The sequence below is a fragment of the Dipteris shenzhenensis genome, chromosome 29 (assembly GCF_047967505.1).
Source record: "Dipteris shenzhenensis isolate YYH24624 ecotype China chromosome 29, Dip_SZ_1.0, whole genome shotgun sequence".
NCBI classification, from domain to species: domain Eukaryota; kingdom Viridiplantae; phylum Streptophyta; class Polypodiopsida; order Gleicheniales; family Dipteridaceae; genus Dipteris; species Dipteris shenzhenensis.
In genome coordinates, this window is record NC_141624.1 from 49,438,847 (window position 1) to 49,464,118 (window position 25,272).

Genomic DNA, 25,272 nt, shown 5'->3' on the forward strand with positions numbered 1-25,272 from the left:
AGTCTCCAGTGAGGTAAGTCCCAGGCTCTATGAATGAAAGTCAATGTTTGAAAGATGGCGTCAATCTGTAGTGGTGCCATGGCAAACTCTGCTTGTACTTATTATCGCATGCGGGACTAAGTGCTCTAAATCATCCTAGATCCCATGGTCACCTGTAGCCGCTCAAATCTCCTCCACACTGCTATCGTAGATCACATCCCCAGAAGGTGCTGCATAGATGGCGGTCGGTCGCACTAGCATATTGAAGAGCTAGCTATTCGTGGGTGGATCATGAAAGTGTGCCTAGAAGCACTATCTCTCAAATCAGGCCACATAGAGAGAGAGAAAGAGAGAGAGAGAGAGAGAGAGAGAGAGAGAGAGAGAGCAGAGAGCATAGAAAATAGCACATTAAATATTTAAGAAAAATAAAAAAATTGACCATCCAAGCCTGACCTATAACATGTCTCTATAAAGGAAATGCTCATCATTTTATTGAGGGATTGCATTTATGTCCCCCTAGTTTGCAACGTTTAAAATTCACTTATTAGTACTAGCATATAGTGCCGTGGTATAGCCATAGGGGGGGTATAGTGCTTTACTGATGCAATTTCGAGCTATCACCTCTCAGGAATCAATAGAAACTCAAAAGTCTAATTTGCCTATGTCTATGTAGACACTTTGGTGCATCTTTCCCTCCTCGTGCAATCGGGAGATGCTTTGGTGATGTGAATGTCCCTTACGCTTGCATGTGCTTTGTAATATGGGCTTGTCATGTGCTTGCTCCACCTCACCTCCCTTCCTCTCCTAATAAGAGCCCCCCCAAGGCCCTCATTCTTGCAACCACTCTTCCTCGATCATCCACTTTCAATATTCCTTAATGGCATTTCATGAATTATTAGAAATTATATGTACCCAATATTTACTTCCCTCCCCCTCCTCTTGATGTATTGCAACTTCCAATTACATAATTTGCATCTGCTTCTAGGACTCGATCCCCTCACAACATAGCCTCCTTCCTTGTCTTTGCATCCTTAGACTCTGCATCAATAGCCTTTGTGGCCCTACCTTGTCAAGTGTACAACCCTTTATGAAATCTTTCTCAACCACTATCAACTCACCGGCTCCATTTTACGAGAAAACATGCCCTAGCTTGGAACACTCAAATATTATCTCACAAACCTTACTTAATTGTATACCCTCACAAACCTCACTCTATTAAATAACCTCCTCATTGGAGTGATCCCCCCTTCCCTTGTCACTTGCACAACAACTCGCTCACCTAGCTTGGAGCCTATGAGAAGGCGTTGGGTTTACCAACCTCCAAGTCCTTTACCTAGTGCAAAACCTCACTAGTTATAAATTAACTACACTTTTCTCATAGATTTGAGCTGTCTTTGACTATTTGGATGATTGGTTCCATCACAGCTAAATTTAGGTACTTTTTATAGATGTTTAGACTATACAGCTCCCCCAGCTTTCCCACAAGCTCCATGGTCCCAAGCTTTGTATTGCTTCTCAATTAGAATAACTTGATTTGCTCCATTCTTGTAACCCTTCTTGTCACCCTTGGCAATGACACGAGTATATCGACATTAGACTTTAGCAATATTTCCCTTTTGATTAACTACGTCTTTGTCACCCTTGGCACATGACTATATCAACCTTAGACTTTTGCAATAATTGGCTCATTAGTTTGACCTGTCCTTGCTTGGAAAACTTCAACACTTTCCACCTGAATCTCGGTTACTCTCATATGGGAGAAAATTGGTAAATGTATTTCTCGATAAATGCAAGCTCGTCTTTTGAAAGTAAAGTTTGGCCACGTCCTCTCACAACAAAGGTGGTAGGCCAAAATCAATAATAATCTAGAAGAAAAACTACAGTCATTGCAGAAGGGGATGGAGTGAGGATCTCGCATGCAACGCTATAAGTTGACCTAAGTTTTAAGGATTTTATGAGCACTGCCTCCTTAGAGATAGTGCTATGGTGGAGAGTTTGACTCTCCTTTGTGAATTCCCATGTGTAATTCTTAAAAGAGTTACTGAGCTTGTGAGTCTCAAACTACTTTTTATGGGGAAGGCTAAAAATTGTAGCCCAATGCACAAAAAAATCATGTGCTTTCTCCTTTGCATCCTAAAATGCCCACTTTACCACTATACTAAGAGGCATTGAGTTTGTAGTCTTGTTTTTCAATGGAAAAGTTCAAATGGTTGTTAGGTTCAAAGATGGAGATAGTCCAATTAGCTAAGGTCAAAGGGATTAACTTCAACAAAGTGGCCCTTCCTTGATAAATAGAGGGAAGGTCCTCAATTGTTTAGAGCACTTCCGCACGTCGGCTACTACTGGCGCTGGACCATCTCCACTTGTAGGGGGAATCAGCATCCCTATGATCCATCTCGCCTGTTGGCTTGGTAGTGGGTAGCCTGGAAAAGTGAATTTTGGCAATTCCAGCCCAGCAATCGAATATTGGACTGGTTGAACCGGTTTGGAAGATAGTTTTAGCCATCATGATGCTATAGGCACCCCTCGTTGCCACGCTTCAAATGCGAAAAACTATTGGTTGAGAAGGTGACTATCTGCAGGCAACCGATGGAGCTGGTGGATGACTTGACACGGGGGGACACAATCCCCAGCAATGTCCACTGGTGGCTCAACGCACTCCCTAACGCCAGCGTCAACGCGAGGAGGTGCTCTTACAACACCTCCAAGAGACCAAGGGGGTTTGGTAAGGGCAAGTAGACCCAAACCATGCATAGGGGCCGGTTGGAAATTTTGAGTTCAATAAGAAAACTACGTTGCAATGTTTGTTAGCACTGCCTTCCAAGCAGCGGTGTACTAACATTTTTGTAAAAAAAGTGTCCCACACCATTTTTTGCCAAGTGGTTCCCTTCTATTTTGGTTCTCTCTCTCTCTCTCACACACACACACACACACACACACACACACACACACACGCGCGCGCGCGCACATTTTTTTCTACCCCCAAAGGGATAGGGCTTAGTAATCGATTGAATGTGAAAGAGAAAATTTCAGAATTTTGAAAATTTATAATTCAAAACTTTGTAAATATTTTAATTGCTACACGAGTGTTCGTCTTTGGTGTCCTTTGCAGCAAGATGGATGGGATTTCTCAGGCTGCTTAGCGAGCATATAGCCTCGTTCTCCATTTCAGCCCACTTTTACTCTTCCTCTTGCTTCCTCTCAATTCCTAACTCCAGCATGGACGGAATCTTAGCAACTACATTAGTCTGCCGAGCTCCGACATGCTTGTGAGCCTCCAAGCGCTACAGTATCTGGTCTCTTCGATTTGGCACCCACGATTAATCCCTACCGCTTTTGGTTTCCCCCAATCTTTTTGCAATAGACTTCACCATCTATTGCTAGATCAAGGAGATGGACCCATAAGTGCCGTGGGACAACAAGAATTCTTGTAGCACGATGTTGAATAAACGCTCTTGGATTTTCACTGTTTTTTGTATCTCAGGATTTGTTAAACAAACATCCCTGCCTCAAAAGTGTAAGGATAAATTTGTAATGGACGTCTTTCACTAGGGCTCCCATTTTCGATTCCTATTTCCTGGCAGTGCTAAATAGCGTAGGTCTTGCTTCGTCTTGTCCACAGTCCAGAACATCGGCCCTCCATTTCTCTCTTTAGCTTTGCCATAAAGGTAGTGATGTTTTTCTCTTGAGTGTAGATGTCAGACTCGCGCAACCTCATAGATTTACTGCTCAATACCAGTTAACAATTTTGTACGTTTCACAGGTGGTGAAATGCATGCATATGAGAAAGGAACTTCTTTTCAGATTGCAGGGACTTGCTTTAAGGGTCTAGGAGAGGCGGGTTCTATTTGATGCAACAACCCGTGCATCCCCTCGTGCAGATAGTCGCCTTTGCAAGAGCAAGTTGAGGTTTCAACTTCCATCTCGCTTGCCCGTTTGTCTTATTCTTTCCTTCTTGTTTCTTGCCTTCATCTCGAGCAGCCCTAATGAATAGAATTCATTTTGTTTTTTAAAGAACTCTCTCTCTCTCTCTCTCCTGCACACACACACAAGAGTTAAATCTATTTGCATTTGCAAACAGTTGCATTATAGCATTCCAACTTTCCAATGGTTGGCTTCCATCACAAGTGTTGCAAATTAATAATCCATTCAATCGTGTGTTTGGCGGAAGCTAAGGCACTGCTCACTCACTTGTTTCATTCACATGTACACATGTTTGTATGCAAGATTCTATAATCCGAAACGGTGACATGTGTGCACATTAGTAGGTCCCGTTTCCTCCTCCTCCGAGGGGCTCATCCGGCAACCGGTATGAACGCAGATATGATCGTTAAAAAAAAATAAAAAATAAAAAAAATCGACAACGCAGATTAACAAGGGCCTGATTCTGTAGAGCGTTGAACTCGTGCTCATGGCTTGCGAAGGCATATGGCCTTCCAACAACAACCACATCTGCAGGAGCTGCATCGGTAATCGAGCTAGCGAGCAGTTGCTGCGCGGAACTCCCAGGAGACGTGCCGCTCAATCCTTTACAGTATATTGTCAGTCTCAAGACGATGAATCACAGACGCGGAAGTTGAGTGACAGCAAGGACTACGTGATTCACCGGCGGCCAGTAAATAAGCGACGGCCTCTTACGGACGATGGGGCTCGACGGGTCATCCGAGAGCGAGCAATATGGGAAAGCCAACTTCGAAAAAATCAAGGACCGCAGGCGAAAGGCCAAAAGTGGATCCGACGCACCCCCGAGCAAATGGCTCAGTTTTTGGCAGACGGACGAATGAACTATCGTTATGAGAAGCATGTGGAAAGTGCAATTCAGTGCGTTAGGAAGCTGGCTTCGAAGCGAAAGGGCTCTTACAAATTCAGCGTTGTAATGAAACCTTGGTTTGGGCGGCTCTCCTTCAGGGAAATGTGCACCGTTCTAAAAGAACAGAGAGACTGGGTCCAAGCACGTGATTTTTTCGCATGGATGAAGCTGCAGGTGACTCTTTGGCGTGTATACGTCTGAGGTGGTCTCAAATACTTGATTTCTAAAAATGCAAGCAGATTTCTGTTGTTAGAGAATTGAAGCTTACTAAGGCCGCCTAAGAGACTTGTAATACAGCTGATCGTTGATCAAATAACAATGGAGTCTAATTTTTAAAGAACATAATCACCTATAGCTGAAGCTACGGGTTAAGATGTTCTCCACGACTGAGTTTACCTACAGGGGTTTATTATCCACGTCAGCGAGTCACACTACGCATGAATCTTTTGCATCATTCATGAAAGGCTGCACACAATGCAACAGTGTATGGCATTGGTAGACTGCATAGACTTTGCGGTCCTCTCTACCCAGGTTGACCTTTTCCCTACTATGCCTACTCCTCTAGTGCCAATAACCTAGACAGTGTGCATACTTGGAAAGCCAGATTTCCATTAATAAGGTTAACGACAAAAAGTTTACCTTAGTGCAAGCTATTAATGAACGAGCATGGTACGTGTAGAATTAAGACAACATTATCTCAGGAATAGTTTTTGTTGATAGATTATCTCAATGATAGTTTTTGTTGATGCTAGTCGACAAGTATGTGTGGGCGAGCATTAAAGATCCTTTCCAGTGCTTTAAGGACCAAGGACCCTAAGGGACCCTTTATGCAATGGAACTTTGGAAAGTATAACCAACCTAGAAAGAGGAAGATTGGTTTGAGAGAAAGAAAGAAAGGAAGCCTTATGAACATCTATAGAAGGCCAAAAAAGCTTATGAGATCAAGAAGAACTGAAATCAACATGAGAGTACACCCCCATGGGGAAACTAGAGGTGTCTACCACACCTCCAATGAGCTCCTACAAAAATAGGAAAAGAACTCCATGTCTCAGAAGAGAGAGGCTCCATTGATGTACGGGGCTGTGGCAGCATGAAATTTGTGAGAGTGCTGACGTCAGTCAATGTGTGTGGTCCATTGTGGTCTCCTAGCCATGGCTTTGCAAGAATGGACAAGTGCCACTCTCACACCTGTTGGCCATGCCTCTGGTTTGGAGAACATGATGGGGGGATCCCTAAGCATGTTCTGTGCATTGACATACTGACGGATCTGATGTACCTACCAATCTGGGCCTCGGCTATGCAGCTACGCCGTGCTTGCTGGTCCATGCTATCCGGTTGGAAAAGTCAGTGATCATACTCTTGGGTGGGATCTGGCTGAGCACCCTGATCTTGTCTATGTGCCCTAAGCAATGTGTCATACAGCCTCATGAGGGAGAGAAGGAAGGCATTGAAAATGCTTACTGGACTTTGGCTCGACCTTTGTAAAATCTATTTTGATGCGTACTGCATGTATGTGTGAGAGTGCACATCTTTACCACAGGTTGGACGGTCTAGGAGACAATCTCCTTGGTCTTGATATTTTCTGAAGCAAAATGGTAATGAACAGTTTGCTTTGTTCGAGCATAGAGTAATAGGTTCTTTGCAATGGCTATATCAATTTGATTGTCGCAGTTAGGATGGTGGGATGCCCGCACCCGCAACCCATGTCATTCCCCCCGCCCTGGTGAAAAGAACTGTCTATTAGAAGCTTTGAAAGTACAAAATCAGCAATTTGTAAGGTGCTGAAAAAAGATTTGCTGGCTGTCTTGCAGTCTGCCTCTAAATAGCTGTAACCTATCTTCTGATGAGGAAAGAAACCGGCGGGCGGAAAGGCATAGAGATCAAATCTTACTAAAGAAAGAACGGAGGGAGTCTGAACATGAAGCTGAACGTAAATGAGCCAAACAGACAAGTGTCTCAGCTCACTGCTTGGAGCATTCGCCAAAGAGGTCATGCAGATATGTGAAAATATTACAGGCTAGGCCTTGCAGAAACACTTATTCCTTTGGGTGATCTTCCTGGAACCCTATGTACCCTGCTCTTTGATAGCTCGCAGAGTCTAGATGACATTGTGCCATATACTTAACGAGATTGGCTGCAAGTTGAGTCTTCCTATCATATCTAGGTCTCTTGCTGCACAACAGTGACAGGTCCCTTCTCTCCTCGTCTGCTCTAATCAAGGGTAGACCATGTGGGCCATTAGCTAGAAGAACTATGAGATCTCCCTCAGGCAGAGGCTGGTCTAAAGACAGGACCACAATCTAGTAGTGATCTCCATGGGAATTCGGCTGCTCCAACCAATGGTGCTATTGTGAAGGGCTCCAAGGCGAGACATCCAACTGCAGCAGTTTGCTGATATGGGTGGTGTAGGAGACCTCCACCTCTGCAATCTTGTCTGAGTGCTGAAGCACAGATGGTTAGAGCCACTCATGGAGTCCAATTGAATTTCTTGGAATGGGTGATTCTCTCAAAGCCATAAAGGCTGCTGAGTGAATTCATCTCTAAAGGTAGGGGAGTAAAGGCCTTTGCAGCTTCTACATGCACCTTCTTCAATTCTCTTGTACTTTTGATGTAGATCTTGCCCTTTCCCTCTACGTCCACTGTGAGTGGTATCTTGCGAGCTTCGTAAGAGTTGCGCTGGTGTTGCGCGGTGTTTGGGAGTAGTGGTATGCTCATGATTTTCATCGGTTTCTACGGAGGTTGTGAGGGTTTATGTGAGTTCTTTGTTCTGTCAAGAAAGTGGTGGGTCGCCTTTTTTCAAAAAGGATGTCTGGTTTTAAGAATGGTGAGTTCTGGCTGCCCCGCTGCCCCGCCCCTTCTGCAGCCCCATCGCCTCCCCTCCGCACTCCGCCTCATCTGCCTCCCCCTCCGTCATCTCCGCCCCGTGCCATCTCGCCTCCCCCCCATCATCTCCGCTCCTCCGCCTCCTCGGCCCCTTCCGCCTTCTCCCCCGCCTTCTCTCCTTCGTCGGCTCTCCTCCTCCGCCTCCTCTCCGCTCCTTCGCCATCTCCTCCGCTCCGTCCTCCTCTCCTCCTCTCCTCCCTCCTCCTCTCCTTTGCCATCTCCTCCGCTCCCTCCTCCTCTTTCGCCGCCCCGCCACTTCTCTTCCGTCGCCCCACCACTTCTTCCACCTTCTCTCCTTCTCGCCCCCTCTCCTCTTCCGCCTTCCGTCGTCCCCCCTGCGCCTTCCTTGCCTCCCCTCCCGCTCTCTCCACCTCTCTCCCCTGTCTCTTCACCTTCTCTTACCCGCCCTCCCTGCCTCCCCTCTTCCTTCTTCCACTTCCTTCCTTGCCCTCTTCCTCCTTCACCCATCCTGTCCTCGTCCGCCCCCCGCCTCACCTCATCTCGGCCTCCCCCTTTGATATCTTTCTTCCTCCCCCCCCCCCCCCCCCCCCCCTTCTTTTCTTCTTTCTCCCTGTAGCGGGAGCATTTGTGCTTGTTAAGGCAAAATAAAATCTTGGTGGTGGCCCTTGGTTTGGCCAGAGGGGCTCTATGGCAGCACTCTCGAATCCCACAGCCGTCAAGGTTCTTCTTTTCCCAACTGACAAGCAACATGCAATTCAGTCCCTCCAGGACAAGGCGATCGTGGGTAGAATTGTAGGCCTCACTCCTACAAGGAGATAGTTGCGAGAGTGGATCCAGGCGAGCTTGGCATTAGAGGGTGACCACATTTAGGCGGTGGAAGAGGCGTGTTCCTCATCCAGCTGAGCTTCCTCGACACTCGTGGAGTAGAGCCCCATCCTCCTTGGCCCACATGTAGTGTACCTCTTTCCTTGGTACCATGGCTTTACAGTGGAGGACATGGACACAACACACCATGTTCCCCGTTTTTCGGTTACGTTCTGTTTCCCAGGGATCCCAAAGGAGTATCGAGCCATCCTCCCCTCCATTGGTCAGGCATTTGGCACCGTGCTCAAGTCTCCGCCGGAGTCGGCTGCCTCAGTTGTAGCAGATGAGGGAGGATTAGAGTGGTGGTTGAGAGCCCAGAGTCCCTCCTAGAGTTGATCCTCCTAGAGACCCTCGAAGGGGGCACACTTCGCCAGCCAGTGGAGATTTTTGGACTACCAGGCCAATGTCTTCGTTGTAGATAAATGGGTCACCTAGCCAGAGATTGCCCCTGCGGCCAAGGCCAAGTCCCTCCTCCCCCACCCCCGCAGAGCAGACAGAGTCAGCAAGCTAGAGCCCAACACCCCCCCAGACAGGAGCAACAGGAGTCTCAGACCCCCTTGGTGACCCCCTTAGAAGGGGACTGGACCTAGGTTAAAAAGAAAAAGAAACCAAGCAAACAGGCCCGCAAGCGTCGCAGGTAGAGGGCTAGATGCAGAGAGAGAGAGAGAGACGGGGCATTTCGAGAGGCACTTGAGGAGGAGCAGCAGCAGGAGCCCGTACGTGGAGATCCACCTCCCCCAGCGGAAGGGGCACTGCCCAGCCAGAGGATCCTCCCGTTATGGAGGTTTAGCGCCCGCACCCACCCTTGCATTAGTAGTGAGCCCCAGGAGCTCATGATGCGGCGGAAGCTACGGACGTTAGCCCCCTTCAGCGGTTGAGGAGGAGTGAGTCTAGAGCCCGGCGAGCCTGATCAGCAAGGGGGGCCTGTGGCTACCCCTACTCTGCCCGCCCCCCTCCCCCTCCAAATCTCGCTCCCTCTCCACTACCCACCCTTTCTCCTGGTTCCCCCCCACCCCCTCCCCTCGCCCCTCCTACTATGATCACTGTCACGGGGACGTGGTGGTGATGGTGAAGTGCCCAAACTAACTGTCACTGAATTTAGCCTAGGGTACCAGGCTAGGGCCTTGAGGTACCTATGATTTCATGTGCAATAAGTGCGACTCCTAGTGCTATTAGAGTGGTTTCAATCTCTAAGGTCATTGGTTTTGTTCAGTGGGGTCATCCTTTAAAAATTGACTCCCTAGAGATCCTACAAACTAGGGTCATTGGATCCCAAGCATTAGGGTCATGGTGTGCCATCTGACCCCCCTAGGGGCATTAAAATCCCACGCCTCATTTTGCCATGTGTCTGTGTGTGGCCTCTCTGCTTGCCTTGTGGCACCTAGGTGCCACCCCTGGAAGCCCCTGGAGTCCTCTTTTTCCCTTCCTTGCTGTTTTGAGTCTTCTCCCCTACCAGAGGAGCCTCATTCTGAAGATGGCGGATTTTTGGAGCCTCCCTCTTGCTGGCTGAAGTCGTTTTTTTCGAGCTTTCTTCGTGACAGTTCTCCTCCCATTGGTGCTCTCAGCTGTTGGCATGCTTCCTGGACCTGGACGCCTCCATTTTGAGCCATTTTTGGAGCTTTTCTCAACTTTCTTCGCGACAAAAGTCTCCCTTTCTTGATTTTGAGGCCATATTCTTGGACGCCTCTCTTCCTGCTGCTGCTTGGTGCAAGGCGCAGTGAAAACAGAGGTGCTGGTGGGCTGGAATCACCATTCTGGTGGTTGCAATCATGGCGGATCTATTTCAGCTTGCTGAACCCTCTCTTTCTTGATCTCATGTGGTGCTGGAAGTCACTCATAGGCAGCTGGCTTTATATGGGCTGGAAACTCCCCTGGAATAGTTGACTGGGTCTGCTGCAATACCGACTGGGTCAGTCAGTTACATTGACCAGAACTATATTCATTTCTTTCTTTTTTCTCTAAGAAAAAGGAACTTCTATTAATGCTTGAAAAAGCAACCATACAAATCAGCTAACCGAAAGGTGCTGGTCGTGGGAAAATACAGCAAAACAAAACTTGGTCGTTAGAAAGAAACCAACATGTTTCTAGAGAACCCAGCTCATTGCCTTGGAAATCTCTGGAATAGGGGCTAACAACCAAGGTGGCGGACTATACATCCAGCGAATGTCTCTTGCGATGAGGCATAAAAAATGCCTGTGGGTCAAGCCTTGCAGAACCGCTCCCGCTTTTTGGTGATCACTCTAGAACCCGACGTCTCGCGGTCCCAAATGGCGTGCAATCTGTAAATAATATCCTACCAGATGGTGGCAAGAGTGGTTGCTGGGGAGACTTGATGGCCTCCCATCACCAAACCACTACGTGTAACCTGTGTTCCAAGCAGTGATGCTGGACACCATCTCCCATACACTATCATTTGCAGAAGCATGGCGGGAAGGAGACAATAGTTCATATGCCTCGATCCTAACCACATTCTGACTCTGAATTCGATAGGTTGGAGAGGCTGGATCAATGGAGAATGCATGGCCCCCCTCTGTGAGCGACGCGACCATGCCCCAGGTAGAGTCCCGCTGCATCTGCTGCGTCCTGGCACAATCCTGAGAGCCCCTGACTAGATCCTCTTTGCTGTTGAGCATCCCCATAGACAGTGGGGGATTGTCTCCAGCACTTTGTCTGCACAGCAGTGGTATTCCTTGTCCACCCTCATTTGCTCCAGCCAAGAGCGTAGTATCCCGCACAATATCTTTGCCTTTTGAGAGGCATTGGATTGGGACAAGGAGTCTCAACCTCTTGCTATCCTTCACTTGGATTTTGAGGAGGCTTATGATAGGTGGAGTGGTCCTTTTTAGAGGGCACTATGCAGAGACTAGGCTCCTCAGACAGATAGACCAGAGGGGTCTCGGCCTTATATGCAAGAAGCTCTAGCTAGATGCTTATGGTGGCCACACGAGCAAGGCCTTTTCTCTCTCTCGCTCGGTTCAATAGGGTTGTCCCCTTGCCCCCTTTCTTTTCCTCTTCGTAGCTAAGGCGCCGGGTTACTTTTTGCGCTCTTAGACTGTTGGCCTCACCAAGATGAGGCTCCCAATTCGACAAGAGGATGAGCTGTTCAATTTGGAGTTTGCATATACATGGCCCTTTATGTGAGGGTTCAAACAGGGAGCCTCAAAGCGATTAGGGGACGCTTGGATTTATACTGCGTGACTTCTGGAGCCAAGACCAACTGGACCAATCATCAAATCCATCAGCCTCCTCACCGTAACAAAGGAGGTCCAAGAGATTCGTGACTATGGGCAGCCCTTGGCCTTCGGTGGATCCTACTGGGGCAGATGGTGGGTATAGAGCCTAGACATTTCAACAGAGAAGCAGATAGCCCTAGTTTCAGAGAGTGTGCAGCGCAAGCTTCTATATTGGAGCTTGGCCAAACTCTCCTTAGTAGGTAGGGCCTTGGTGGCTAACCATATCCTCCATCGCCACAAGGTGCTTTCACGAGGGATGCATGGGTCGGCTTAGGCACTTGGTGAGCAACTTCTCATGGGCAGCCTCCGATGGTACATGGAACACCACAGCTAGGGTCACTTGGCAGTCAATGATCTTGCCATAGGCACAGGGAGGGTTGGGGATCATTAGCCCTCTTGGGAAAGTTGGTAGTTCGTATCTCACCCAGGTTCAAAGCCCTGAAAGCTCTTGTTTAGGAGGGGGTGTCTTCAGAACACACCTTGTACAGAAGGACAGTGGCAACAGTCTCACAAGTCGATCTTTCCAAAGGCTCTCTTATAAGGAAGGGCTCCCCCTGATGAGGAGTATCCACAGGGTTGGCAACGCTTGGTTGGGGCACTCATGCAAGCCAACACTAGATGCTCTGACGAGTTTGCACGTCTCATTTGGAAACCGGAGGTTTGGAATCACGATGGTCTCATGTTGGGATAGCGGATTCACATCACTTGGTCACAGTTGAGATAGTGGTTTGAACTTTGGCTAGGTCATTTGGGACTTGGAGACGTCTCCCCTTGGAGGAAGGGGGAGGTGCAAGCACTCTCGCATTTGAGAGGGACAAGTATATGGATAGCAGAGATTGATGTGGTGACCCCTGTCTCGTGGTGGGAGGGGCTGTACAACTCAAAGTCAAAGTTCAAGTTGACCATCTATTGATCATAATTATTGAGTTCTTCATTCATCAAATTATGTTCAAAGAGTTCCTGGCTCCTCATCGTTGGTATGGACAGTTCTCAACGATTGGGGTGCCTCTCAAGATTCAGTTCTTACTACAATCACTTGGTTCCTTCTGCCGCAGATACTACAGAGTGGGGCATGGGGGATTCCTTCAGCAAAAGATGGGGGGAGACCTCCAAGACAAACGAGGCTTTGCATTTGCTAGAGTGGTAGAGAGTCAGGGTTATCTAAGAATAGTGTGAACTATAGAGCCCAACACACTCTTGGCACGACAAGAGGGCCCACAATGGCGGCTCTGGTTATGGGAGGGCCAGTCTCTTCGAGAGATCTAGTTGGACCCAAGCGAGGGGTTTTGGTCCACTTGGGTAGGACACTCAAGCAGGGCTGAGAAGTTGCCCTTCTTTTCATACACCACCCACATCAATCGACGTCTTCAGCTAGAGGTAACCCCTTCAAGGGAGCGGCATTAGTAGAGGAGGTTCCCACGGAGGTCATCTCTCGCTTTTGGTAGTGTCTTTGGACCAGCCTAATATCTGCAAGGTGGGCCGCAACCGCAAACTCAAGACCTTGGCTAAGATCTTGCACCTGGTGTCCAACAGAGTGATCGGTTTCCATTGGCGGAGATCAGCAACCCCCCCGTCCCCCCCCTTTCCTCCCTCTGTTTCAGGATCAAACAAAGCCAACCACGACTCAGACACTGTGGAAGAGAACCGAAGTTGAAAATCTCTTGGAAGGCCAATCAAAGGGGTGTGTGGATATGCAATATATCACGAGGGGCACGCTTCGGTGGCATGGTGACTGGCCCTGGAGAGGGGAACTCAAATGTAGGCAAGGAGAAATGGATAGCAAATCCCTGCATAATGAGCGTTGGAATGGTCACCTCCCCATCTGTAAGCCCCCATATGAGGAGAGCATGGGGGGGGTGAACCTGGGCAGAAAAGATAAGGGAGGGGGCTGCCACATGGGCAGCACCTCACAGGGAAAGGACAGCCATAAGGGGCTGCCACATGGGCAGCACATGAGCTGTCATGTGAGCAGCACAGCAGCCTTTCAGAGGCACTTCAAGGGCTGTCTGTACGGGCTGGAACAGGCCCCAAATAGAGGCGGGATAGGTGATGCACCTGTACGGAAAAGTACGGAGGGTGTGCAGACCCGGGACAGGTGGCACGCAACTGTACGGAGCAGTACGGGGCTGGATGAGCCTGTTGGAGCAGCAAAAGGAGGCTGCCATGAGGCAGGGACCTGCCTTTTTATAGGCTGGGCCCTTGCCTTGATTGTAGGGCCAAGGCCCTAGAAGAGTGGGCCCAAAAGGCCCCGGTTTGTGAGCCCTAATAGGGCTGGACCAGCCACAGACTGGTCGGCCAGTTTGGTGCAGGCTGGTCGGTTTTTGCCAGCCCCCTTGGGGCCTATAAAAGGAGAGGCAGTTGGCCTCATAAGATCATCACTTGAAGCAGCAGTTGGGGAGCAGGCAGCAGCAGCCACAGGCCCACCCTTGGACCTACACACAGGAGGAGAAAGAGGCTGACATGGGGCTGCAGACTGAGCTCAAGGTGCTGCCCACCTAGGCTGGCTTCCGGACAGCAAGGTGGAAGGGATCTAGACAGAGAGTCTACATATGCTCGAGGTGGAGCATTGAGGCTCAGAGATCTAGAAGTGCTAGGCTTGTAGTAGAAGGACCTTTTGGTATTGTATCCTGTCCTAGTTTGTGGACGGATGGAAATATAAAGTTTGTGATTCCACACTCCACACGCACACTGTGTGAGCTCCTGGGCATTACTATCAGTCTTCCGCTGTGCGTACCCTCTGTTGGGTCATTTCTAACATGGTATTAGAGCCCAAGTAGGAGGTGCTGCCCACCTAGGCTGGCTTCCGGACAGCAAGGTGGAAGGGATCTACACAGAGAGTCTACATATGCTCGAGGTGGAGCATGCAAGCTCAGAGATCTAGAAGTGCTAGGCTTGTAGTAGAAGGACCTTTTGGTATTGTATCCTGTCCTAGTTTGTGGACGGATGGAAATATAAAGTTTGTGATTCCACACTCCACACGCACACTGTGTGAGCTCCTGGGCATTACTATCAGTCTTCCGCTGTGCGTACCCTCTGTTGGGTCATTTCTAACATGGTATCAGAGCCCAAGTAGGAGGCTCACAGGTGTGGGAGCCTGAAGGCAGGGACCTTGCTGAAGGATGACCCTGATTCAGACGCTCTTGGGAATCAATGTCCACGATTGGAGGATTGTGCCCTTGCGAGAAGGACGGTGACTCAGGTTTAGTCAGGTGCGTTCAGAGTTCTGGTGTACTAAAAATTGAGTTTGGTTGACTTTGTTGTGTGATATAACAGCAGAGATGTCGACCTCTACAGCCTCTTCAGCCCCTGCTCTCCCTTCCTCCTCCCCCAGTTATCTCTCATTCACTATCCCTAACTTCGGAGAGTCTGGGAAACTAGACGGGACCAACTACTTGATCTGGAAGGTGAAAATCTAGAGCCGTTTAGTGGCTCGGAAGTTGTGGAAGCTGACAACGGGAGTGGAGGTGAAGCCGGAGGACATGGTGGACAGGCAAGGGAAGATAGTCATGGCAATAGATAGAGAGGAGCTCGAAGCTTGGGAAGACAGAGATGCCCATTTCGTGGCATTAATCATAGGGACTACGGTGGACTCTGTTCTTCCACATATCCAGATGGCCGAGACGTCAGTAGAGGCGTGGGTCACTCTGAATGATCTATACGAGACGGACAACACCTCCCGGATTTCGCTTCTTTAGCATTAACTCTACAATCTTGATATGGAAGAAGGAGATAACGGTACATAGCCACTTGATGAAGGTCAAGGTGGTGAGGGATCAGTTGGTAGCAGTTGGTCAGAAGACAGACTCATGCCATTTGGCCTTGATGGTACTGAGGAGACTACCTTGGAGTTTCAAGAGCTTTGTTACGAGTGTGACAGCAGGACAGAGGACAAAACCTCTGACGTTTGAGGAGTTGGGTCCATTACTACTACAGGAGGAAGCTCGGGAGAAGCTCTACAACGATGAGAAAGACGACAAGGCGATGCTGGCAAAGGATTACGCTTGCAAATGAAAGGGCAAGCCTAACGGTGGCAAGTCCAAGAAATAAGACTCTGATGATGAGGAGACTTGCAAGAGGAAGCAGAAGAAGAAGTGCTTCTACTGTTATACGCCAAGACATTTTGCAAAGGATTGCAGAAAGAAAAAGGCGGATCTGAAAAACAAAAGGAAGGAGTCTGACTCACATTCAGAGGGAGAGGCCAAAGCAAATGTGGTAATCGAAGAGTTGTTCCTGGTGACATCACGGAGTGTTACCGAGGTCAGATATGTTGACCAAGAAATCACAGTGAGGATGTCTGACATAGAGATGTGGGTCGATGAGTAGTTAGATGCCTTTGTGAAGGTGAAGGACAGCATGGAGCGCTTGGTACCTTCCAGGTGCGTGGCTATCGACACTGACACGAGGGTGGATTCCATGGAGAGCCCTGTGATCTCATGGTCAGATGGATCCTGTACTTCAGAAGAGGATAGTACAGGATTACACAGGCTTTTGGTGGGTGCCTCGGTGAGGTATAGGGTTTGCTTTTAGAGCAAACACACAGGCAGTACAACAGTCTGGTATGTACTTGATATTCTGCATTTGAGCCTTTATAGCATGCTATGCAGAGACTCTACTCTTCATTTATCTCAGGTGATATGAGATTGGAAGGATATTGGTGCTTCTTCAGATCTCGGACGTAGATTGCTAGAAGGTGATGGACAAAGAGTACTAAAGCCAGAAGAGTACCTGCTTGAGAACTCAGCGAGAGTTCATGGTCCAGGTTATCTGGAAATATTCATTGGTTGCAGACCTTGCCAAAGGAAGGACGGGTTGAAACAAACCCTCAGAGCATGGTGCTTGGAAGACTCCAGGTTGCTCACTCATTATGAGGGGGACAATTGGAAGATCGTGACGGCTGGATTGCTTGAGTTCGAAGGCAGGAACGTGACTGAAGATGGTGCCAGGAGGTGCTACCAGAGATGGACCTGTGTACCAGGATGGTGTGTAGAAGCGGAACCGGACCTGGTGGAGTAGGAGCCACAGGATGAAAATCCAGGAAAAGATTTTGACATCGAAATGTTCTAGAGGACTACAACCAGGGAGTTACTGGAGCATCGTCATCGACGTGTTGGCATTGGGCCTAGATGTGTCGGTGAGAGGGGGTGTTGGAATGGTCACCTCCCCATCTATAAGACCCCATAAGAGGAGAGCATGGGGGGGGGGGGTGAACCTAGGCAGAAAAGATAAGGGAGGGGGCTGCGACATGGGCAGCACCTCATAGGGAAAGGACAGCCATAAGGGGCTGCCACATAGGCAGCACATGAGCTGTCATGTGGGCAGCACAGCAGCCTTTTAAAGGCGCTTCAAGGGCTGTTTGTACGGGCTGGAACATGCCCTGAATAGAGGCAGGACAGGTGGCACGGAGAAGTACGGAGGGTGTGCAGACCCGGGACAGGTGGCGCGCAACTGTACGGAGCAGTATGGGGCTGGATGAGCCCTGTTGGAACATCAAAGGAGGCTGCCATGAGGCAGGGACCTGCCTTTATATAGGCTGGGCCCTTGCCTTGATTGGAGGGCCAAGGCCCTAGAAGAGTGGGCCCAAAAGGCCCCGGTTTGTGAGCCCTAATAGGGCTGGACCAGCCACAGACTGGTTGGCCAGTTTGGTGCAGGCTGGTCGGTTTTTGCCAGCCCCCTTGGGGCCTATAAAAGGAGAGGCAGTTGGCCTCATAAGATCATCACTTGAAGCAGCAGTTGGGGAGTAGACAGCAGCAACCACAGGCCCACCCTTGGACCTACACACAGGAGGATAAGGAGGCTGACATAGGGGTGCAGACTGAGCTCAAGGTGCTGCCCACCTAGGCTGGCTTCCGGACAGCAAGGTGGAAGGGATCTAGACAGAGAGTCTACATATGCTCGAGGTGGAGCATGTGGGCTCAGAGATCTAGAAGTGCTAGGCTTGTAGTAGAAGGACCTTTTGGTATTGTATCCTGTCCTAGTTTGTGGACGGACGGAAATATGAACGGAAATATGAAGTGTTGCTTCTATATTTGTCTCTGAGCATTGTTTATTTACTGGCTTGCATATCTATCCATATAAGTTAAGAAGTTTGTGATTCCACACTCCACATGCACACTGTGTGAGCTCCTGGGCATTACTATCAGTCTTCCGCTGTGCGTACCCTCTGTTGGGTCATTTCTAACAATGAGCACCTGAGATAATGTGTGGAAACACAAAAAATGTTGATGGAGAGGCTCGGGAGAACAGTCGTTGAAGAATTGTGAAACAGGGCCCAATCGAGCCAAAATAAGGCTGTGGAAAGCCCCTAAAAGAGGCTGGAAAATTATGATTTTTTGTTGTTTTTTTTGTTTTTTTTGCGGGGGGCCCAAAGTCACCTAGGACAATTAGAACAACACTACCCTAGGACTATTAGGACTGATAAGACCTTAGGCTAGCCTAACCCTCCTTTTAACCCTAGTTAGTACTAACCTAAGCTAGGTCCAAACTAACCAAACAAACCTAACCCCTAACTAAACTAACCCTGGTTAAAGTCTAACCTAAGGATTAGGACCTTGTAGGCTAAGGTTTGCAGGTGGCGACGGGCGAGGCGGGGCGGCGCAGGCGGGGTAGAGCTTCTGATCACCATCACACAATGGGCAATGGACACCATCATGCAACGGCCACCATCACGCAACAGGCGACGGACAGGCTCTTGTGGTGATCACGCAGCAGGAGTGGGTGACGGTCAGGCAAATGGACGGAACGGAGTAGCCCACCTAGAGGAGCAAGAGCTCACTAGAGGGATGGAAGAGCTGGTCGTGACTGGTTGGTTTGGCATCGGGGAAGGACGAGGAAGGAGCAACTGGATTCGCTGATTCGGGATGCTGATTCGCTGATTTTTGTGGCAAAGAGTTTGCGCGCTGCTCACAGCTGATTCTGGATCACAGCTCAAGCTTGTACCGTGGTCCTCGGTGGTCCATTCTCGAACAACTTCGTCTGCTATGTGGGTGAACGCAGAACAAGGCAGCACTGATTCCAGATTAGGAGAGTTGCTTGGTGAAGTGCTTTCCCTCGCTATTTGTGAGTAGAGAGAGGCATATTTGTCACGTCGGGTTCACCAGCAGATTGGTGTAGTGAAAGGAAAAGCAAGGGTGCTAGGGTCGGAGGCTTTGATACCAATGCAATGAAAGGGACAAGGGGCAGATAGGAGGAGGGAGAGATAGGAAGAGGGAGAAGGAGAGAGAAGTGTGGAAAGGGGGAAGAGGGAGAGGAAGAGAGAGATTGGGAGAGAAGGGAGAAAGAAAGAGAGAGCGATAGAGAGAGATTGGGAGAGAGTGTAGGGAGCACGTAGGAGGAAGGTGGTGGGAGTAGATAGGATTAGATGTCACATAAAAAATACATAGTAGGGGGTGGATGGGGATATATATAGTCCCTCCACATTTTCCACCTAAAGGACCTCTAACTAGGCCCTTTTTCCCCTTCATTACACCCACAGGGCCCACTCTCCCTCCAGTGGGGTCCCGGGCTGTCGCCAAATCTCTATGACTGCTTGCTGTACCTCCTCACTCCTGGAACAAGGCATCTAGAATACGGATTTTTTTGAGGGAGCCCATGATGGGGCTGCTCGAGGTGTAGACAAAATTGGCGAACAGTCAAACATAGTGGTACTTGCCAGAATGGAAGTGGCTCCTTTCCTATGCATTGCCCAATCACCCACATAGAACTTGTCTAGCCTCTCTAGAAGACCATCATGTTGACTGTGCCCAAAGGAGAAGTGGAGGCTACTATGGAGTTTGGAGAACTCTGTCTCCCACTAAGGATCCGTGCCACAGATCATGAAGATTAACTGCTCCCACATGCTCCTCTCGACTGCCGGCATCTCCAAGAAAGAGGCTCTGTCCTTCCCAAACTTGAGGTCAAGGCACTGGCATTGGAGAATGTCCTATAGTAGGGCTACATGCATGGCCGATGTCATTTAGAGGACTTTAGTCCCATGCGCTCCAGCGCAATAGGACCTCCATGAGAGAGAGAGGGCACTTTGGAGGCACCTAGCCTCTATTGAGAGGCTCAATCAGGATTCAGCCTCTTATTGGTTAGTAGATCGATATGAGAGCGCTAGACTTGACCTGCAAGGCAATAGAGATCCGGTATGCAAAGTACTCTTATCACTCCTCTAGAGCAAGGTGGGTGCAACAAGGAGATAGGATGGCATTGCAGTTCTTTCAAACCACACATCACAAGTTGGCAGTGTCTCAGTTACTGTGGTTTAAAGATGAGGGAGGTGAGATGTACTTGGATCCACATGACATCCTAGAGATGACTACCTCCTTGTATCGGCAGTTATTTTAGGCAGAGGATGAGATCTCGTAGGTGCTGGTAACGTGGGATAAGGTCTAGGCCACCCCGAGCATTATGGCACAGATTGAGGCCTCTTTCATGGATGAGCTTTTGGAAGCCCTCAAGTCTCTCCTAGTTCAAAAATACTAGGACGAGGGCAGCTTGCCCCTGATGTTCTTTTCAGTCTTTTCAAGAGCACATTGGCAATCTCTTGCGTTTGCTTTTCAAGAGATCTTTAACTCTGACTTGCCTAGGCGCTTGCTTGAGGCTAGATTTTCATGATCTTGGATTGGGGGGACTGGCTTCACTTTGGGAAGTAGCGTGTGATCACATTATTGGACACATTGTCATGGGGACATGAAGTTATGAACCGTGACTAACTTTGGCTTAGGGGGCTAGCCCAGGGGAAGCGACACTTCCCAGAAGTCCCTAGGTGCACACACTAGGCCTACTTGCTAGGGGCAAGGCAAGGTTTAGAGGGGTCTTAAAGTTAGCCCCAAGGAAACCAGTGTTTCATTGGTTAGAAGGGTTAGGACTTAAGTGTGAGGGGCAAACCAATGTTTCATTGGTTTGTGTGGGTTAGAGCATTAATGAGGGGGCCACGTGGCAGCCCCTCATGCACACCTACCCTCTTCCTCTCCTTTCAAGGCAAAAGGTACGTGATTTTTGCACGTTGGATTTCTCTCTCTCATTTTTTCACGCATCTCGAGGTCTTCTATCCTTACCCTTCCCTCTAATGTTTGCTTCCCTAGGCTTCCGTACTGCTGTAGATAAGCTTTAATCGCTGCTGTACGGAATGGGCCTATTGCATGGGCGGTTTCATGGCTCCAAGGCACGTAGTACAAGCTGTTCGGATTGCTAGCCTGCTGTATGGATTGATTTTCTGCTGGTACGGGTGGTCTTGCTGGCTGAGAGGTTGTTCTATGTTGCTGGCACGTTTTCCAAGGCTGGCTGTACGGACGCCATTAATGCTGCTGGCTGTACGGACAGCTTGGGCACTCTTCAAAGGCTTGTTCACGCATTTCAAGGAAAGGCTGCATGTTGCGGGTGGACCTTGCCATGGCAGACTAGCTCTTTCTCTCTTGCCCTTGCCTCTTCACCAGTGAGCCTTGCTCTTGTCACATTTCTCAGCTCCTAGTTTTCCTTTCTCTCTTCCTTCCCCTCTCCTAGTTGCCAGTTCCTCCTGCTAGTGTCCACATTGGATCTGTTGCTTCTGGAGGTGTTTCGGAGCTGGATTGAAGTCAGTTGAAGCTGGTTTGAGTTTTCTTGTCGCCGCTATTTCTTTCATGTTGATTGCATTTGTTGATTTTGGAAGCTTGTTATTGCTCCATTTGTTGTTGGAAGCCCCTCTTGGCCATTCAGGCAGTGATTGGGCACCTAGTTACAGAGGGTGTAATCAAAGGGCCAGTGTGTGGATTTTCTTCCTGTATTGTGGTCACTTGTTCAGTTTGAGATCTGTGTTGAAGCTTGATCATCCTGAGAGGCTGGTCAGTGGGTTGTGGATTGCTAGTCCTGGTTGAGTAAGTTGATGCTTTGTGGAATGCTTGGACACCTTTACAGTTGGTCATGGACAATGGTGAATGCCTTAGCCTTGCCTTGGCAATTGGATACTAGTGTGTGCACTAGGATGGAATACAGGTTATAGCCAAGGTTTGGCTTGGACAGTGTAATTGCCTGTGGGGCATAGCACAAGGGTGAGCCCTTGTCGCATGTACAAATCTCATTCTTAAAGAAATAAATAAATACCGGAAGGGGCGCCAAGAGTTTGGGGCCAGTGTGGTGTCTTGTACTTGGTTTCATTGAGCAGGGGCACTCTAGCTTCCATTCAGTTATTTCTCAAATTGTTTCTAAGTGGTATTGTTTAAAGTTAAGTGGTTGGAAAATGGTGCAATGTGGCTGTGAATTATGATCTCTGGTCTGGATGGGAGAGGAATCGGGACAAAACCCTAGAGCTAGCTCTGAAGAGGTAGTAGAAACGCCCTCGGATCTCATAGTAAATAGGACATTTGAAGATAAAGTGCTCCTTCGTCTCAACCTCCTGTATGTCACACAATGTGCCTCTCCCTGGGTAGGCCCTCTGCTCTGCCGCTCTCGATACGAAGTCTATGTGAAGAGACCAGTGCGAGCGGAAGCACTGCCCCTCTTGAAGCTTATTCTCTGCCCAAACGGGCATGCATCGCAGGTCTTAGAGTGAAGATGGGTCCGGAGAAGACAGCCCCAAGATATGTGTATGATGAAACTAACTCAACAAGTTACCCATCAAACGTGAACTGCTCCCGGTGCATGACGGCTTGCGATGTGTTGAAGATCATAACCTTGGTTTTACCTAGGTTGACCTTCAAATCATGAGACTCACAAAAGGACTGTAGTGCGTCAAGGTGTCTCTAGAGCCCCTCTACTAAGGAAGACAAAAGAGCCACGTCATTTGCGTACAGTAATATCCGGATCAATGTGCCAGCAAGAGAGTATCCATCCCCCCCTTGTGTCTGCATCACTGTCTCGAGCTTGTCTATGTAGAGGCCAAACAAGGTATGTGATAAAAGGACACCCTTGTTTGACCCCAATAGTGCTTATGATCTCGTCTGTCCACCTAGACCTTGCCCGGACTCTGCGCGAGACTCTCTCGTAAAGTGCCATGACAGCCCAAATGATCTCCTGGTCATAACCCAAATCCTGTAGGCGTTGGATGAGGCGGGCTCTCGGAACCGTATCAAATGCTTTGCAAAAATCCACAAAGCAACAAAAACCCTCTGCTTCCGTGTCCTCGCCTCCTCGATGATACATCTGAGTGTGAGAATGTGATCCATGGTTCCATGATCACGCCAGAATCCAGTGTGTCCTGTTGCTCTAAGTCCTTGACACTCTGCAAATCGGCTGACCTCAGAATCAAGCACTGATGCATAAATCTTGGACATGACATGTCCAATCATAATGGTCCTGTAATTCTTCGGGCTCATGGGATCCCCTGCCTTGTGGATGGGTGAAATAGTGTTAATGGTCCAGGTGCGTGGAAACCCTAAACAAACAGCTTCATTAAAACGCTTTGCTAAGATCGGGGCTAGGAGGTTAATCCCATATGCAATGAAATCAGCGCATAGTCCCTCATGATCCTTCGCTCCGGTCATTATGAAGTTTCATTATGGCATCCTTCACTTCCCTCTTAGTGAAGAGGGTACAAGAAGTGGGGCGTCGCAAATGTGAGGTCAAGGACTGGCTGATTTGGGCATATAGTGTGCGTGTGTAATTATACCAGACTTGAGTGTTAGTGAGTGGTGAGGGGGACCGTCCCTCTAGAAATCTCTACCAAAAGTCCTTAGAGTTTTACTCAACAAAATGTTTAGTAGTTCCTCCTCATTCCGGCGAAGGAAATCTAGTTTCTTTCTACGTACCAGTCGGTGGTACTCGCGTAGCGTCTCTGGTTCGCTCGAAAGACTATTTTTGGTTTCTTATCTGAGCTGAGGATGTAAAGCCTTACACTCATCATCATACCAACTAATATAGGGTATGGTCCCAGGTGGTGGTGGGCGGGTGGAGCGAGTGGTGAGAGAGAAAGCGGGAAGGGCAGCTTCGTGTAGTGAGGGGGTGATCAGGGCAGCGCGGTCCTCTAATAGGGGTATGAAGTCAATATAAGCGAGAAGTATGTACAAACAGCTTGAGTAAATAGGTGAGTGGTCGCGGTTGAAGCGCAAATCATGATAGGTGGAGTAAGAACTCAGTAGGGTGGAGGGTGTTGTGCGACGGGGAGTGGAAATGCTAAAGAATAGGTAGGTATGATCAGCCCGTGGAGGAAGAGGTGCTACAATAAAATCAGTGATGCGAGATTTGAAGGTAGGGGATCCCATGATGTAATCAACAACGCTAGAACCTCCCCCATGTGGAAAGCATGTGAGACCACCTGAGGCGGTCCATCTGTCAAGACCATTATAAATAATGAGATCATGCATCTTGCCGAGGTCCAATAGGGCCTGCCCATAAGATGTGACCGGACCTCGTCTGTTAGCCGAAACTTGTAGTATACCTGCACCCTCAAGGTCAATATCTGGCAGTGGAATGGAATCATCCGTGAAGTTGAGGAGTGGTACTTGACGGGCACCTGTCCTCACATTGAAGTCCCCAACTAGGAGGACTTCTCCGCGGTTCGAGAAGTCAGCAATGGACTGATAAAGGGTTGCAAATGGAGATGTCTCAGCCTCATCTCGAATATCTCTAGCAAAGTGGGATGTCTCGAGAGAGAAGTAGCATACTGCAACAAACAGATCCCGACTGTCCATGTGTCGGATCCAGATCCAAAGAAACTTGGAATGTGTATCCCTCTACTCTACTGAAATGGTCCCCAAAAGGGTGGATTTGTAAAGAACTGCTACTCCTGATCCACGTACTCTCCCTGTGTCTCTAGTCTCATCTTTGTAAGCAGACTCCCATGTGTACCCGTTGACAACTGGTAGTGGGCGCTTTGGACTTTGACGTGTCTCTGTGTAAAAGACTATGTCGCGACCTGTGTAGGATTCCGAGAAGCTCCCTGGTTCTGACCATAAGGTAGAATTATAGCTCCAAATGGTGCAGGATAGGGTCTTGGAGATCTGAGTCTGATAGACCCTGCCTCCCTATGTGGGAGGGGGGTTGGATGTCCGCTGTAAGAAGTAGTCCATCTCATACTACTGCCCACTTCCCCTCCTTGTGGGTTTGATCCCGTTGTTGCAACAGGGAGCGCCTCTCCTCAACCTGTAGTGGGATGAGGTCTTCATCCATGGAGATCGCTGGCTGGTCTCGTAGGGCTGACCTACGTCGTAAAGCCAAAAGTCGTGCCTGAGCATCATGGAACCGTATGATTAGGGGATGCTCTCGGTTGGGGTCTTTATCCATCCGCCATGTCCTCTCGATCCTGTGCTCAGCTACTAGTGGCCACGAAGGCCGTCGCATCTGTCATCGGTGTAGCCTCAGTGCACAGGATCCCACGTATTATGATGTTGAGAGCCTTATTGGCTTGCTACTGTTGCTCCATGAGGGTAGCTGAAATGATTGCCCTTGCGGGTTCCCGTTTGGTCACGTCGACCCATCTGGAAGTCTCCTCAATTGCAAATTGCATGCTCGCAATTTGTGCCTCAACAACTGGAGTGCTCTCTGGGACTGTGCGTATGGCGGTGACCTCCTGTCGGAGCTGCGAGATGTCCTATCTGAGTCCCTAAATGAGATCAGCCTGGTCTTGAACAGCACGAGCCTGCTCTTGTA

At 48.9% G+C, this 25,272-nt stretch overlaps 1 protein-coding gene across 5 annotated transcripts in view; it reads left to right on the forward strand.

Annotated features, from left to right (window-relative positions):
- The first annotated feature begins 4,381 nt into the window (after positions 1–4,381).
- The window catches only part of EMB976 (Tetratricopeptide repeat (TPR)-like superfamily protein), a 54,574-nt gene continuing 33,683 nt past the window's right edge, over positions 4,382–25,272 (forward strand). For 3 of the 5 annotated variants that reach the window (XM_087400554.1, XM_087400553.1, XM_087400555.1), the window contains exon 1: positions 4,382–4,963. In XM_087400554.1, coding sequence (XP_087256680.1) covers positions 4,391–4,963 — 573 coding nt within the window. In that variant the 5' untranslated portion in view covers positions 4,382–4,390. Of the gene's footprint in view, positions 4,992–25,272 lie in introns of all 5 variants that reach the window. The other 2 variants (XM_087400556.1, XM_087400557.1) reach the window with 2 other exon arrangements.